General features: G+C 42.7%; 1 protein-coding gene across 3 annotated transcripts in view; it reads left to right on the forward strand.

Annotated features, from left to right (window-relative positions):
- The window catches only part of LOC134360224 (nuclear distribution protein nudE-like 1), a 53,589-nt gene that overhangs the window by 9,739 nt on the left and 25,902 nt on the right, over positions 1–17,948 (forward strand). For all 3 annotated transcript variants that reach the window (XM_063074302.1, XM_063074300.1, XM_063074301.1), the window contains exon 2: positions 9,500–9,594. In XM_063074302.1, the coding sequence (XP_062930372.1) occupies positions 9,512–9,594 (83 nt within the window). In that variant the 5' untranslated portion in view covers positions 9,500–9,511. The remainder of the gene's footprint in view (positions 1–9,499; positions 9,595–17,948) is intronic.

Below are 17,948 nucleotides of genomic sequence, written 5' to 3' on the forward strand. Positions count from 1 at the left end.
AAGCAAAGTTTTCGTTAAGTACCTCCGCTACCTCCTCCAGGTCCATAGACACTTTTCCACTGTCACACTTGATTGGTCCTCTTCTCTCACGTCTTATCTTCTTGCTGTTCACATACTTGTAGAATGCCTTGGGGTTCTCCTTAATCCTGCTCACCAAGGCCTTCTCATGGCCCCTTCTGGCTCTCCTAATTTCTTTCTTAAGCTTCTTCCTGCTAGCCATATAATTTTCTAGATCTCTATCATTACCTAATTTTTTGAACCTTTCGTAAGCTTTTTCTTTTCTTCTTGAGTACCATCCTTTCTCTGTCTCATTGGAACATACCTATGCAGAACGCCACATAAATATATCCTGAATGTTTGCCACATTTCTGCCATACATTTCCCTGAGAACATCTGCTCCCAATTTATACTTCCAAGTTCCTGCCTGATAGCTTCATATTTCCCCTTACTCCAATTAAATGTTTTCCTAACTTGTCTGCTCCTATCCCTCTCCATTGCTATTTTAATAGAAAGTAAACTGTTTAAAGTGGATGAATAAACTCTTCTCAGGCTTCCAACCAGGTACAGGTGTCGATTTTAACCAACGTTTTGATGACAAACTCTGCCATCTTCATCGGGGGCGGGGTGTGTGTGTGTGTGTATATATATTTTTTGGATCCTTTTTTTGGTTCTTTAAAGTGGGAGTCAAATAAATAACATGGGAGGTAAAGATAAAGAAACATGATTCTAGGGGAAGGAAAGAGAAGAGATGGGGAAATAGTGAGTGTACCTGATCAGAATCACTGCCTTATGCCATGAAAACATACTGTCTTGTGTTTCTGTGATATCATTCTGGAGGAACATTGTATCATTTCTTAATGCATGCATTACTAAATGACAATGGAAGTGATTAAGCTGTTCATGAATCCATTTAGTATGATCTTCTGGGTCGTATACCACCTCAATGATGAATACCATTTTCTTAAATCACTACTTCTTGAAGATGTCATCAATGATTAGGAGGGTCGTACCCGAGATGGAGCTCGCTGAGTCTACAATCCTCTGTAGCCTCTTGCAATCCTATGCATTGGAGCCTCCATAACAAACAGTTGCTCTTCACTGTACATCTATAGAAATTTGTACAACTCTGTGGAGTCATGTTGGTTGTTCGTCCACCGTTGACGTCGATGAGGACCTCAACACCATTATGATGGTGTCGAGACTAGCGTGTGATTTGGATTTAAGTGAGGGAGAGTTGCGCAGCGTCAGCCTCACTCTGTCTTCCCAATTCCCATCTGGATCCAGTGGCAGGACAGAGTCTAGATGGCTGGAGATGGGGCTAGGCACAGTGGATGACCAGGACGTCTTCTGTGTCTTGTCCTGCTCTACACGTTCCACGATGCTTGCAGAGACTGCCTTCTTGACCGTTGGACCTTCCATAGGTCTCGTCCGCTCAATCCGCCGGAGTCTGTCTTCACATGCTCGGATAGACAACTCCCTATCACACCGAGGGTTTGAGACCCGTCGGCTATCCTCACCTGGTTTAGCCGGCTTGTCGAAGCCGTTGCCCGGGGTGTGGCCACTGTCGCATGCAAACAACTACGGGGAGCCACAGGTGAGAGCTGAGTGCCAGGTGGGGACCAAAGGTGGACTAACCGCCCTGAAAAGGACGCGACATGTTCCCCCACCAGAGGTGCTACCCCTCCCTGACTCCCCATACACCCCTCTGTGGAGTCATGTACAATCTCTTCAAACATCAAATGAAGAAGAGCTGCTGGCATGCCTTCTTCATGATAGCATCATTGTGTTGGGCCCACGAGACATTCTCAGTGATCTTAAAACCTGGCAATTAAAGTTGATCACCCTTTCTATGGCTGACCCCTTTATGTGGACTGGTGTGTGTTCTGGCTGCACCTTTCTGAAGTCCATAGTTAATTCCTTGGTTTTACTGACATTTAGTGCAAGATTATGGTGACACCACTCAACCAGCCGATCTGTCTCACTTTTTGACACCACCTTGTTGAATCAAGAGATTTTACCAACAACAGTTGTGATTGTTATCAGTGGTGATTACAATTTGACCTGTTGGATCTGTTATGGATGTACTTCATCTCATACAAAGATCGAGTACACAATGAAGTGGTCGTGTTAAATGTAAAACTTGGATTTTGTTATCACAAAGCCTGTGCAGTTGTAACTACAACAGTTACATGTGTTAATAAATAGGTTAATAAAGCAGATTGGTGAGAAGGAAATCTAGTAAGTACTTTAATCATCTGCCACATTCTAGTTAATCATTCCTAGCCCAGCTGGAATGTCACCGAGCAACTCTTGGTGTAGTTCTCCATCTAACAATGTTCAATGGCATTGCAATATGTACAAAATGCTGGCGGAACTCAGCAGGTCAGGCAATATCTATGGAAAGGAATAAACAGTCAAAAGTTTTGGGCCGAGACCCTTCTTCAGGACTGAGAAAGAAGAGAGAAGATGCCAGAATAAAAAGATGGAGAGAGAGGAAAGTGGCTATCTGGAAGATGATAGGTGAAACCAGATGGGTGGGAAAGGTCAAGGGTTGGAGCAGAAAGAATCTGATAGAGGAGAGGGGACCATAGGAGGAAGGGACTCAGGGGAAATAATCAGCAAGTGAGAAGACTTGAAAGGTCAGAGTGGAGAATAGAAGGGAGTGGAATTTATTTACCGGAAAGGGATATTGATATTCATGGAGGAACAACACCTTATATTCCGTCTGGGTAACCTCCAACCTGATGGCATGAACATTGACTTCTCTAACTTGCGCTAATGCCCCACCTCCCCCTCGTACCCCATCTGTTACTTATTTTTATACACACATTCTTTCTCTCACTCTCCTTTTTCTCCCTCTGTCCCTCTGAATATACCCCTTGCCCATCCTCTGGGTTCCCCCCCCCCTTGTCTTTCTTCCCAGACCTCCTGTCCCATGATCCTCTCGTATCCCTTTTGCCTATCACCTGTCCAGCTCTTGGCTCCATCCCTTCCCCTCCTGTCTTCTCCTATCATTTTGGATCTCCCCCTCCCCCTCCAACTTTCAAATCCCTTATTCACTCTTCCTTCAGTTAGTCCTGACGAAGGGTCTCAGCCTGAAACGTCGACTGCACCTCTTCCTAGAGATGCTGCCTGGCCTGCTGCGTTCACCAGCAACTTTTATGTGTGTTGTTTGAATTTCCAGCGTCTGCAGAATTCCTGTTGTTTGATATTCATACCATCAGGTTGGAGGCTACCTAGATGGAATGTAAGGTGTTGCTCCTGTGTCCTGAAGGTGGCCTCATCTTGGCTTAAGAGGAAGTGCTTGTGACAGATGGTGTGGAGATGTTCAACAAAGCAGTCCCGAATGTCCGCAGTCCGCAGTGGGTCTCACCAATGTAGGGGAAGCTGCATCGAGAGCGCTGGACCCAATAGGCGACCCCAGCAGATTAGAATATAGAAAACCTACAGCACAGTACAGGCCCTTTGACCCACAAAGCTGTGCCGAACAAGTCCTTACCTTAGAAATTACCTGGGGTTACTCATAGCCCTCTATTTTTCTTAGCTCCATGTATCTATCCAGGAGTCTCTTAAAAGACCCTATCGTACCCGCCTCCACCACCATCTTATACCAAGCAGCTTATACCAAGCACTCACCACTCTCTGCGTTTTTTAAAAAAAACTTACCCCTGACATCTCCTCTATACCTACTTCCAAGCACCTTAAAACTGTGCCATCTCGTCTTAGCCATTTCAGCCCTGGGAAAAAGCCTCTGTTTAACAGGTGAAATGTTGCCTCACCTGGAAGGACTATTTGGGGCCCTGAATGGAGGTGAGGGAGGAGATATATAGGCAGGTGTAGTACTTAGGCTGCTAGCAGGGATAAGTGCCTGGAGGGAGATTAGTGTGGAGGGACGAATGACAAGGATATCGTGGAGGGAGTGATCTCTACAGAAAGTTGGGAGAGGGGAGGTAAAGATATAATCAGTGGTAGGATCCCATTTGGAGATGGCTGAAGTTGCAGAGGATAGTGCGTTGGAAGCAGAGGTGGTGGGGTGGTAGGAAAGGACAAGTGGGACTCTTACCACTATTGAGGTGGTGGGAAGATGGGGTGAGCGTGGATGTACAGGAGATGAAGAAGATACAGGTGGGGGCACCATCAATAGTAGAGGGAGGGAAACCCCATTCTTTAAAGAAGGAGAAAATCTCATGTCCTGGAACAGAAAGCTACGTCCTGGGAGAAGATGTAGCAGAGGCAAAGAAACTGAGAAAAGGGAATAGCTTTTTTGTAGAAGGTGGGTTGGGAAGAGGTGTAGACCATAAGGACTCAGCAGAATTAGGCCATTTGGCCCATTGAGTCTGCTCCACCATTCAATCATGGTTAATTTTTTTTTACCCTTCCTTGGTCCCACTCTCCAGCTTTCTCCCCGTAACCTTTGATGCCGTGTCCAATCAAGAACTGATCAAGCGCTGCCTTAAATACACCCAACAACCTGGCCTCCACAACTACCTGTGCTAATAAATTCCACAAATTCAGCACCCTCTGGCTAAAGAAATTTCTCCGCATCTGTTTTAAATAGACGCCCCTCTATCCTGAGGCTGTGCCCTCTTGTCCTATGTACCCCAACATGGAAAACATCATTAAGATAACCATGTTAATTAGTAGGTTTGTAAAAGATGTCAGTTGACAGTTTCTCCAGAGATGGAGCTAGATCGAGAAAGGAGAGGGAGGTGTCAAAGATGGACCAAGTGGTTATTAGAGGCAAAGTCGATAAAATTGATAAGCTCAGCATGGGTGCATGAAGCAGCACCAATGCAGTCATTAGTGTAGCGGAGGAAGAGTATAATCAGGGAAGGCTTCAAACATAACCAAAAAATTTCTTTCAGTACTTCCACCAAATGATTACTGAATCGCCACTGGGAAAAGCTACAGATGATCTCTTCCTTTGCCACAATATCATGGGCCTTTTCCTATGCAGTACTGTTCTGAGATGGTCTGGGGTTTATTTTGCCTTTGTTTGACCTGCTGTCTTAATGGGGTCCAGAGCCATTGTTTAGGAGTCCCTGAACCACTCTGTTAATGTTGCTGGATTGACGGGGATCTTTGTGCTTCTGTGTTTCGGAATTCAGTAACTGGATCTAGAGTACGTCACTATTTATTCTTGTATTTTTACAATGATTTGATTCATCTGAATGAATTTACCAGGCTATTTTAAGGGAAGTTAGTAGCTTTCCACATTGCTAAAGGATCATATATAGATCAGACTGGGTAAGCATGACATTTTGTTTTCTATAGGTTTTTTTTGGATAGTTTAATATATTTAGCATTGCTAATAATATCTTCGCATTCCAAATTTGTTTACTGATTTAAAGTTCTCTATCTGTTGCTGATTCTTTTTCTAGGCATTGCTAATTTGGAAATTTAACCTCTTTGCTGCCATTTTAGTTGGAACCATGATTTCAAGTGGAATTGTTAGAAGTGCTGTCGAAGTTGTGTTGGATTCTGATATTTTTAATCCATGGTTTTCGGAAATTAAAAAAAGGCACAAAATGTGTTACTTCATTAGTTTATTAAGTGCTAATGGAACAAAGCGGATTGGAAACGGATAGCAACAGGAGTCTAGTTGGGATGGGAAATAAGAAAAATAATGGCAGGCTGATGTGTTCAGCTCTTTTATGCCATTGATAACAAATTCCATTCAAATATGTAGATAAGAATTAACCAGTCATATAGCCCCTATTCAAATAATGCAATATACCAGAAAACTTTACAGAATTTGCAAAGAGCTGTAACCACTAGGGTATACACTAAACAATTGTATATACTACAATGACCACTAGGAATCATGCTAATCAGTTACATGTATATAAGTAGTTGTATAAAATACAAGCAATTATTAAACTGTAGAGAAAGTAACAAACATACAGTCTAATCCAACAGTAGCTTTGGGCATACAGTCAACACTGGTCACTGGCAGAGATGAAGCTGGAGAAGTAAAGACAGGGAGAAGTGGGAGAAGGACTACACTAAAGGAAAAGTTGGAAGTAGTTAGTCAAGTAAATTATTTTGTAGTTTAGATTCAGTATAGGAAATGGATATTGTCATTGATGCCCTGACAAAAGTGTTTTATAACTTGCCAAAAGAGGGCATTGATTGAACCACATCTAGCTTTTATTGCAACTTATTTTTGTAAGTGGAGTCAGTGGTGAATTTGTTATGTATTTATGTAACGGATTAGCCTCTATTCGAGAAAGAAATAGGGTTCTCTGCTTCTGGAGGATGGAGGTTTTTCAAGTTTAAATTTCCATGAAATAAAATTGGAACCCGTTAAAAGAGTGAGGAACATCTACAATATTTTTATTGTGGGTGGAAAGACACTGATTAAGGGGGTCAAGAAAAAATTGTAATATGTAAAGATAAATTTTGTTACAACTAAGATGAATCACCAGGGCAGTCTGACTTCTTGTTCCTGGAAAGGAGGTAGAAATGGACTGATTGTGTTAGGGAGTTGAGGACAATTCCTTAAAGGAGATCAGTTGTGTGACAGTCTGAGAAGTGATGGCTTTACATCTAGTGGTGGCATGGTTGTGTACGGGAAGTATGGGGAAGTTGACTTTTGGCCTTCAGGAGATTAGCGGGTGTCAAGAATTTGTGCTTTAATATGTTTGATAGTTTGACACAGAAAGATTGATTTCTTTTCTTGGGTGCATCGTGTGTTCAACTGGTTGAGCTTCTGCCTGATAGCCCCAGTCACCCAGATTTGATCCTGACCTGTGATGTGCCAGTTTCCTCTCTCAGTCCAAGCCGGTAGGTTAGTACATTGATTGTCACTGTAAATTGTAGGTGAGAGATTCTGGTGCTAGTTTATGGAATGTGAAGAAAACAAAATTGATTAAGGTAGGTGAATGTAAATAGGTTTGCAATGGTTGACATGGACTTGGTGTTGTATCTCTCCATGGCAATTATTTACATTTATGCCATGACATACTCACTGAATTTCATATTCATGGTTAGATTTGCTTGCCTCTGTCTTATTGAATAGATGTTATACAGTTTGTAGTTTGGTTTTGTTTGCTATATAGTTAGCTGCAGTTAGTGTTCTTTTTAAATCTAGATGTAAATCTAGTAAATCGTCTTTCATTTACAGCATTGGAAGGGTAGAGACAAGATCTGCATTGCACAGTTCAGTAATTTAATTTTGCAGATGATTAAATAGGATTGATGGCTATTGATAAATTCTTTAATGTGCTAAAGCTGGTGTAGCAAGATTTCAGATATGCTTCCAACAGCTGGAAATGCTGTTTTGATTGTTCTGCATGCTGTTATCTCAATGAAAATCAATTGCATCAGTTGTTATTTAAGCTATGAAGCTAATAATAAATTCAAATAGCATGTTGAGAGGATGGAGAAATAGTGTATTGTTGAATAGATTATCTTGAATAACTTGGACACTTTTTAGAAGAATGATTGATGTGAAAAGGACCTCTTACACAGTAGTCTATTTTTGAATAAACAGTTAAATTCTCTAGAATCAAAAGAACAATTTCAGAGTTTGTGATCAATGCTAAATTGGAAATTGTGATTAATGTAGATGATGAGTTAGAAAATATAGAAGAATGTGTGCATAATTATCAAATTAACTTTAGTATAGATAATTTTAATAGGACTCTGGGATTCCAGAGTTACAGGAAGAAAGAGAACATAGAGTCCTGTAGTATGTAAACAGGCACCTTGACCACCAAGACCATATTGATCTTTGAACATCCAAGTACCCTGCTCCTATTTTATTCTCTCCACTTTTCCACCAACTTCTGCAAGATTCTACCATTTGTTTACACACAAAAGGTAATTTTCAGCAGCCAGTTAATCTACTTAGCTGCAAGTCTTTGGTGTCTGGGAGAAAACCAGAACACAGAAAAAGCATATTTTGTCAAAGGAAATCAAACAATGGAGTTCAGGATTGAATCGCTGAGCTATGAGGCAGAACCTTTATTAGTTGCACCACTGTGCTGCCTAAAACACATGTCATTAAAGATAATGTTCAAGGTCAATAAGTCCATAAATGATCAAACAAAGCTCTTGGTTTAATTTCTCAGAAAGATGAAGCTAAACTGCAGAGGAGTTGTGGTAAATTCACCAAACAATGGTTAGATTAATGGAGATATTTGACTATTTATAGAAGTACTGAAGAAGGTGCAAAAAAAAATTTAATACAAAAAAAAAGCATCTTTAGAAACTGATGGTAACCCAAAATAAATTTAAAGGATTATTGAAGTTTTTGGTGGTGTATCTATGGAGATGTTTCTTTTTCCAGGCAACACCAAAACTTCAGAAAAAGAGTTCAGGGGTGGTTTGAGGGGTTTAGGTATGGGAAAATCCAAGCATATTTTCTTCCCCACTGAGGTTGGATGAGACTAGAATTAGAGGTCATGGGTTAAGGGTAAAAGGCAAAGTATGAGGGTGGTGAAAGTGTGGAACAAGCTACCAGTGGAAGTAGTGGTTGTGGGTTTGATATCAACATTTAAGAGAAGTTTGGACAAGTATATAGATGGGAGTGGTATGGAGAACAGATCAATGGGATTAGGCAGAGTTATAGTTTGTCATGGATTAGATGGGCCGAAAAACCAGTTTTCTGCGTTGTTGTGCTTTATGACTGAGAGATGATTGTTGTTTTGGTGCTGGTAGTATCTTTTAGATGTCAGTAATAACAGGTTAGATTCTGGCTTGTTGGAAATGTACTAAATTGTGATAGACTAGAATAGTATTTACCTGTTAACAATTCATCCCTGAACTAGTTGCAAGTGGACATGGGTTAATTTACCATCTGACTGGTTATGAATGGCCTGTCTCTGGAATAAAATACTGTTAAATCACTAGTCAGCATCAGTAGGGAATAGAAGACCAATGATGAGAAGACAAGATCGGCCTAGGACACTCCCTAAGAAACTCCTGTGACGTTGTCCTGCCAGGAGAACTGATTCACCTCTGACATCCACAACAATTTGTTTTTGTGCAAAGAATCTCTCTAGCTACTAGAGAACCATTCTTCCTTCAAATTTAGATTTTGCTGAAACGCTTTGGTGCGGAACTTGGTCCAATCCTGCCTTGAAATCAAGGACAGTTAGTCTTCTGGAATTCAACTCTATTTTCACTGTTTGGAGGTATGATGTCAGTTTTGGAGCCAAGAGCCCAATCTGCATGTCAGTGAGAGGGTTATGAGAGAGTAAATGAAATTTGTTAGTGTCTCTTACCATATCTTTCATTACTTTGGGAGTTGGCTGAAGGGAAATTATTAGGTAAAAGTATTGGCATCACTCTAATTGCACATACGTTTGTCTTCAGTCCATGGTTGTTATTTCTTGAAACTTTTGGTGTTGGCTTCTGATTTTTAGCAATTTTATGAGTTATATTTTTTTTAAAAATTACAAAAGGTTGCATGGTTTGTGAAGGCATTTGTGTTCTTAACCTTGCTCCAGCAATTATTCTGAACTTAAGTTATTATGTCTTCTTGCCATTTCAGGCTCATTTCATCATGGATGAGGAAAACCCAGAATTTGCAACCCCAGAAGAAAAAATTAAGTATTGGAAAGACTTGGCCCTGAAATATAAGAAAAGGTTGGTATTAATTCTATATATTTGTTGTTGCACACTACCTGGCAGTCAAATTATTCTTTGCTTGTAAGGATCTATTGGTACCTTAAGGTTGTCATAGCTTGGGTGGAGGACTGGGGTGTGGGTTATGCTCCCACTACCTATTAAATGCTCCCAATGGTGTGCATTGCAAATAGCCTCTGACATCTAAGTCCAGCTCCTGGCCTTTACATGTGGCTTAGCCTGGTGGAACTGTTTCTACTGATGGGAAGAAGTGGCAAAGGCAGATTACTCGTGCCTTAAAACCAGCCACTCCGGGCAGATGGAGCTCAGTAGCTGTGGTTGGCAGCTCATCTAGGAGATAAAAAACCTGACCTCAAACCTCCAGTGCTTTACGGCTATACCTACTCATGGGGAAGGCTTCAGGAGAAAACTCCGAGGAAAAATCCAGAGTTGAAGTCCCTAAGGCAGTAGTCCTACATTGAGTTCAGTGTTGACTGGCAGCTCCTCTCTGCCACTGGTGCCAGACTGTATTGGTCTCTGTTATTCCTTTGGATTCATCAGCTGTGTGGAGAGGGGGAGCCTGCTGCATGGGCAACCGCTTGCTCTCCATACCATATCACCCTGGCTTTGTATACAGGCTTATGTATGGACAAGTAGGTCACAACGGAGGTCAGAACATGAAGGGATACAGTGAGAAAGCAGGAGATTGTGGTTGAGAGGAAAATTGGATCAGCTGACAGGAAATGTGGAGCAGACTTGATGGGACAAATGACCTAATTCTGCTCCTATATCTTATGGTGTAACATCCATGGTTGATCCCGACCAATGGAGGGCTTCCTTGAGGATCTGTACATCTGCACAATGATGCGATGAATTTTGGTGTACAATTGTTTTTGCTGAAATTATCATATAAACCTAATGATATATCTTCCAGTGTTAGTGCAATAGTTACAGTGACAAGAAAGTTGAATCCCAGAAGAGAAAACTGACTGTCCTTGAATTTAAGGAAGCATTGGACCAAGTTCTGCATCAAACAGTTTCAGTAAAATCTAAATTTGAGGAAGAATGAGTCTTCAATAGCTAGAAATATTCTTTATACAAAAACAAATTTTTGTGGATGTCAGAGTTGGATCACTTCCCCCGGGAGGATGGCATTACAGAAATTTCTTAAGGAAGTGTCCTAAACCCGATCTTGCGTATTGGTGTTGGTTCTGTGGTGTTCATTTAATTGTAGCTAAAGCAGTTCCATCAAAACAGTGATCAATGGGCTGTTCTGTGTGCATAAGTTGGCTGTTGCAGTAAGGAGTGTGCAGTGTTTATTGTAAGCACCTGTCTGAGAGTTGAACTGTTAATTATGTAAACACTTTTAGGTCGCTGCTTTGTTTTGTAGATTTAAAGACAATGTTATTAGTAGATACAAAGTAATATTCCTGCATTTTTAGTACAGCCATTATTTGGTGCTTACAAAGGTACTGAAACAATGATGTGAACATTGTGGATACTCTATAACCTAAAGCGGGCTTTCTCAACCTTTTTGCCCTGGGGGAACCCTCGAAATAACTTTCAGGTCTCAGGGAATCCCAGCGTAAAAATTATTATATCTACAACTCATGGTACATTAGTATGATCTGTTAATTGTAGATAAAATAATCCAAAAGTAATGGTCAATGCTCTTTTGAATAGAGGATGAATTTTTAGCCAACTTTCTTGAAATTAATATCTCTCCTTTCATAAATTTTAACAAAACTCATAAGGCAAACATAATGAATTTCTTTTAAATAATTGGCTTAAGCCAAAATGGAATTTAATTTTTCTAAAGGTAGATTTAATTTAAATAAAGGTTGTAAATTGAAATTAATTAATGCTATTTACAACATGAAAATTTATTGACAATGTTGAATAGTAAAGTTACTAAAAAACCATAAGCTAAAAGCAGTGTGAATTAAAATGTAGCCTAAGCCAATTTGCCATAGACAAATCACAATGGACTAGGACAACTTGGATCACCAGTCCATGTAAAATCCATTGATAAGTAGCTTTCATTGTGAAGGTAGACTTTTTAAAAAATGTCTGTTGCTGTTGCACTAGTGAAATTAAATGACTCAGAAGTTTGTAATTCTTCACTAATTCTTTTCAGAATTGTCTGTAGGGCTAGGCCTAGAATCCTCCTCTTCCATCTCATACCTCCTGTTCAAAAATCGACACACTGGACTGTCTTTAAAATGAAAATTTCCCTCCAATTTTCTACCACGCCAATAGAGTCAGTAACTCAGTCGGCAGCGCTAAAGGGAAAGTTGGGGGAGGTAATTCGGGAGGAAGAGGCTGATATCACACCCCAAGTTGGGTGAGTCCATTCAATGCTCGGAAAACACACTTCAGGCTACCATCCTCCCCTCCGTGCAATACAGCGCTCGCCCATTATCAACAGCCTCCCCTATCTCGTGTCAAAAACTGAGAATGGACAACCAAATAAATACGGTCCTATTGCGTACTGCCATACTGGGCTAAGAGACCTCTAATGAAATTGTTAATGGGGCTGCTCGGTTACCCAGTTGAGAAACCCTCCCCTAAAATAATGCTGTCCTTGGTTGAAGGTTGTACTGTTGGTGTGTGTGTGTGTGTGTGTGTGTGTGTGTGTGTGTGTGTATGTATGTATGTGTATGTATGTGTATATATATACACACACACACAATAAATAGACATTTTCTAGAAACTAACTGTTAACATTGTCTTAATCATTTGTTCAATGGCCCTCACCTTTTACATTATATTTATGGTTATTTTTAATGTTAAAGCTGCTCCTTCCCTACTGCCTCTAAAAAGTAAGTTGGTCATTGCCAATTTTCAATAGACAATAGGTGGAGGAGTAGGCCATTCGGCCCTTCGAGCCAGCACCACCATTCACTGTGATCATGGCTGATCATCCACAATCACTACCCTGTTCCTGACTGCTCCCCATATCCCTTGACTCCACTATCTTTAAGGGCTCTATCTAACTGTTTCTTGAAAGAACCAGAGAATTGGCCTCCACGGCCTTCTGAGGCAGAGCATTCCACAGATCCACAACCCTCTGTGTGAAAAAGTTCTTCCTCAACTCAGTACTAAATGGTCTACCCCTTATTCTTAAACTGTGACCTCTGGTTCTGGACTCCCCCAACATTGGGAACATGTTTCCTGCGTCTAGCGTGTCCAATCCCTTAATAATCTTATATGTTCAATCAGATCCCCTCTCATCCTTCTAAATTCCAGTGTATACAAGCCCAGTCGCTCTAATCTTTCAACATATGACATTCCCGCCATCCCGGGAATTAACCCAGTGAACCTACGCTGCACTCCCTCCATAGCAAGAATGTCCTTCCTCAAATTTGGAGACCAAAACTGCACACAATACTCCAGGTGGGGTCTCACCAGGGCCTTGTACAACTGCAGAAGGACCTCTTTGCTCCTATACTCAACTCCCCTTGTTACGAAGGCCAACATGCCATTAGCTTTCTTCACTGCCTGCTGTACCTGTATGCTTACTTTCAGTGACTGATGAACAAGGACACCCAGATCTCATTGTACTTTTCCTTTTCCTAATCTGACACCATTCAGATAGTAATCTGCCTTCCTGTACTTGCCACCAAAGTGGATAACCTCACATTTATCCACATTAAACTGCATCTGCCGTGCATCTGCCCACTCACCCAACCTGTTCAAGTCACCCTGTATTCTCATAACATCCTCCTCACATTTCACACTGTCACCCAGCTTTGTGTCATCTGCAAATTTGCTAATGTTACTTTTAATCCCTTCATCTAAATCATTAATGTATATTGTAAATAGCTGCGGTCCCAGCACTGAGCCTTGCGGTACCCCACTAGTCACCGCCTGTCATTCTGAAAAGGACCCTACTCTTAATCCCTACTCTTTGTTTTCTGTCTGCCAACCAATTTTCTATCCATGTCAGTACCCTACCCCCAATACCATGTTCTCTAATTTTGCCCACTAATCTCCTATGTGGGACTTTATCAAAGGCTTTCTGAAAGTCCAGGTACACTACATCCACTGGCTTTCCCATGGCCATTTTCATAGTTACATCCTCAAAAAATTCCAGAAGATTAGTCAAGCATGATTTCCCCTTCGTAAATCCATGCTGACTTGGACCTATCCTGCTACTGCTATCCAAATATGCTGCTATTTCATCTTTTATATTTGACTACAGCATCTTCCCCACCGCTGATGTCAGACTAACAGGTCTATAATTGCCTGTTTTCTCTCTCCCTCCTTTCTTAAAAAGTGGGATAACATTAGCTGCCCTCCAATCCGCAGGAACTGATCCTGAATTTATGGAACATTGGGAAATGATTACCAATGAGTCCACGATTTCCAGAGCCACCTCCTTAAGTACCCTGGGATGCAGACCATCAGGCCCTGGGGATTTACCACCCATCAGTCCCATCAGTTTACCCAACACCATTTTCTGCCTAATGCAAATTTTTTTCAGTTCCTCTGTTACCCTAGGTCCTCTGGCCACTATTACATCTGGGAACAACACACATAAAAGTTGCTGGTGAACGCAGCAGGCCAGGCAGCATCTCTAGGAAGAGGTGCAGTCGACGTTTCAGGCCGAGACCCTTCGTCAGGACTAACTGAAGGAAGAGTGAGTAAGGGATTTGAAAGTTGGAGGGGGATGGGGAGATCCAAAATGATAGGAGAAGACAGGAGGGGGAGGGATGGAGCCAAGAGCTGGACAGGTGATAGGCAAAACGGATACGAGAGGATCATGGGACAAGAGGTCCGGGAAGAAAGACGGGGGTGGGGGGGGACCCAGAGGATGGGCAAGGGGTATATTAGAGGGACAGAGGGAGAAAAAGGAGAGTGAGAGAAAGAATGTGTGTATAAAAATAAGTAACAGATGGGGTACGAGGGGGAGGTGGGGCATTAGCGGAAGTTAGAGAAGTCGATGTTCATGCCATCAGGTTGGAGGCTACCCAGATGGAATATAAGGTGTTGTTCCTCCAACCTGAGTGTGGCTTCATCTTTACAGTAGAGGAGGCCGTGGATAGACATGTCAGAATGGGAATGGGATGTGGAATTAAAATGTGTGGCCACTGGGAGATCCTGCTTTCTCTGGCGGACAGAGCGTAGATGTTCAGCAAAGCGGTCTCCCAGTCTGCGTCGGGTCTCGCCAATATATAAAAGGCCACATCGGGAGCACCGGACACAGTATATCACCCCAGCTGACTCACAGGTGAAGTGTTGCCTCACCTGGAAGGACTGTTTGGGGCCCTGAATGGTGGTAAGGGAGGAAGTGTAAGGGCATGTGTAGCACTTGAACCTAATCAGTTCCCCTCTACCACCACTCTGCTCCGTCTAGCGGAATTAGTCCTTACTCTTAATAATTTCTCCTTTGGCTCCTCCCACTTCCTCCAAACTAAATATGGGCACCCGTATGGGTCCTAGCTATGCCTGCCTTTTTGTTGGCTTTGTGGAACAATCTATGTTCCGTGACTATTCTGGTATCTGTCTCCCACTTTTCCTTCGCGATATCGACGACTGCATTGGCGCTGCTTCCTGCACGCATGCAGAGCTCGTTGACTTTATTAACTTTGCCTCCAACTTTCACCCTGCCCTCAAGTATACCTGGTCCATTTCCGACACCTCCCTCCCCTTTCTAGATCTTTCTGTCTCTGGAGACAGCTTATCCACTGATGTCTACTATAAGCCTACTGACTCTCACAGCTATCTGGACTATTCCTCTTCTCACCCTGTCTCTTGCAAAAACGCCATCCCCTTCTCACAATTCCTCCGTCTCCGCTGCATCTGCCTCAGGATGAGGCTTTTCATTCTAGGACGAGGGAGATGTCTTCCTTTTTTAAAGAAAGGGGCTTCCCTTCCTCCACTATCAACTCTGCTCTTAAACGCATCTCCCCCCATTTTACGTACAACTGCTCTCACTCCATCCTCTCGCCACCCCACTAGGAATAGGGTTCCCCTAGTCCTCACCTACCACCCCACCAGCCTCCGGGTCCAAGATATTATTCTCCGTAACTTCCGCCACCTCCAACGGGATCCCACCACTAAGCACATCTTTCCCTCCCCCCCCCCCCCGCATTCCGCAGGGATCGCTCCCTACGCAACTCCCTTGTCCATTCATCCCCCCCATCCCTCCCCACTGATCTCCCTCCTGGCACTTATCTGTGTCAGTGGAACAAGTGCTACACATGCCCTTACACTTCCTCCCTTACCACCATTCAGGGCCCCAAACAGTCCTTCCAGGTGAGGCAACACTTCACCTGTGAGTCAGCTGGGGTGATATACTGCGTCCGGTGCTCCCGATGTGGCCTTTTATATATTGGCGAGACCCGACACAGACTGGGAGACCGCTTTGCTGAACATCTACGCTCTGTCCGGCAGAGAAAGCAGAATCTCCCAGTGGCCACACATTTTAATTCCACATCCCATTCCCATTCTGACATGTCTAACCACGGCCTCCTCTACTGTAAAGATGAAGCCACACTCAGGTTGGAGGAACAACACCTTATATTCTGTCTGGGTAGCCTCCAACCTGATGGCATGAACATCGACTTCTCTAACTTACGCTAATGCCCCACCTCCCCCTCGTACCCCATCTGTTACTTATTTTTATACACACATTCTTTCTCTCACTCTCCTTTTTCTCCCTCTGTCCCTCTAATATACCCCTTGCCCATCCTCTGGGTTCCCCCCGCCCCTTGTCTTTCTTCCCGGACCTCCTGTCCCATGATCCTCTCGTATCCCTTTTGCCTATCACCTGTCCAGCTCTTGGCTCCATCCCTCCCCCTCCTGTCTTCTCCTATCATTTTGGATCTCCCCCTCCCCCTCCAACTTTCAAATCCCTTACTCACTCTTCCTTCAGTTAGTCCTGACGAAGGGTCTCGGCCTGAAACGTCGACTGCACCTCTTCCTAGAGATGCTGCTTGGCCTGCTGCGTTCACCAGCAACTTTTATGTGTGTTGTTTGAATTTCCAGCGTCTGCAGAATTCCTGTTGATTACATCTGGGAGACTGTTTGTGTCTTCCCTAGTGAAGACAGATCCAAAGTACCTGTTCAGCTCATCTGCCATTTCCTTGTTCCCCATAATAATTTCACCCGTTTCTGTCTTGAAGGGCCCAACTTTGGTCTTAACTAATTTCTTCCTCTTCACGTACCTAAAGGAGCTTTTACTATCCTCCTTTATATTCTTGGCTAGTTTACCTTCGTACCTCATCTTTTCCCCCTGTATTGCCTTTTTAGTTATCTTCTGTTGCTCCTTAAAAGTCTCCTAATCCTCTGGCTTCCCACTCATCCTTGCTGTGTTATACTTCCTCTCTTTTATTTTTATACTGTCCTTGACTTCCCTTGTCATCCACGGTTGCCCCTTACTCCTCTTAGAATCTTTCTTCCTCTTTGGAATGAACTGATCCTGCACCTTCAGTATTATTCCCAGAAATACCTGCCATTGTTTTTCCATTGCCATCCCTGCCAGGGTATCTTTCTAGTTAACTTTGGCCAGCTCCTCCCTCATGGGTCCATAGTCCCCTTTGTTCAACTGTAATATTGACACTTCCGATTTTCCCTTCTCCCTCTCAAATTGTAGATTAAAACTTAGCATATTATGGTCACTACCTCCTAATGGCTCCTTTACCTCGAGTTCCCTTATCAAATCTGGCTCATTACACAACACTAAATCCAGAATTGCCTTCTCCCTGGTGGGCTCTAATTCAAGCTGCTCTAAGAATCCATCTCTGAGGCTCTCCACAAACTCCCTTTCTTGGGGTCCAGTACCAACCAGATTTTCCCAGTTTACCCGCATGTTGAAATCCCCCATAACAACCGTAATATTACCTTTGCGACATGCCAATTTTAACTCTTGATTTAACTTGCACCCTATATCCAGGCTACTGTTTGGAGGCCTGTAGATAACTCCCATTAGGGTCTTTTTGCCCTTAGTTTCTACCCATACTGATTCTACATCTCCTGATTCTATGTCCCCCCTCTCAAGTGACTGAATTTAATTCGTCACCGACAGAGCCACCCCACCCCCTCTGCCAACCTGTCTGTCCTTTCGATAGGATGTATACCCTGAATATTCATGCCCCAGCCCTGGTCCTCTTGCAGCCATGTCTCTCTAATTCCCATGACATCATACTTGCCAATTTCCAATTTATTTCTTATACTCCGTGCATTCATATATAGTACTTTTAATCCATTTAAAGTAATACTTTTACTCCCCTCACCTTTCACATCGATTCCTATTGCACTTGGCCATACTCTCCGATCCCTTCCTGAGCTTTCTGCCCCATTAATTCTGTTGTCTTTCTTAACTTTTCTTATTCTCTCTTTCCCTTTAACTCCATTCTTATATTTCCAGT

Source organism: Mobula hypostoma, chromosome 22 (genome assembly GCF_963921235.1).
Source record: "Mobula hypostoma chromosome 22, sMobHyp1.1, whole genome shotgun sequence".
Taxonomy (NCBI): Eukaryota; Metazoa; Chordata; class Chondrichthyes; order Myliobatiformes; family Myliobatidae; genus Mobula; species Mobula hypostoma.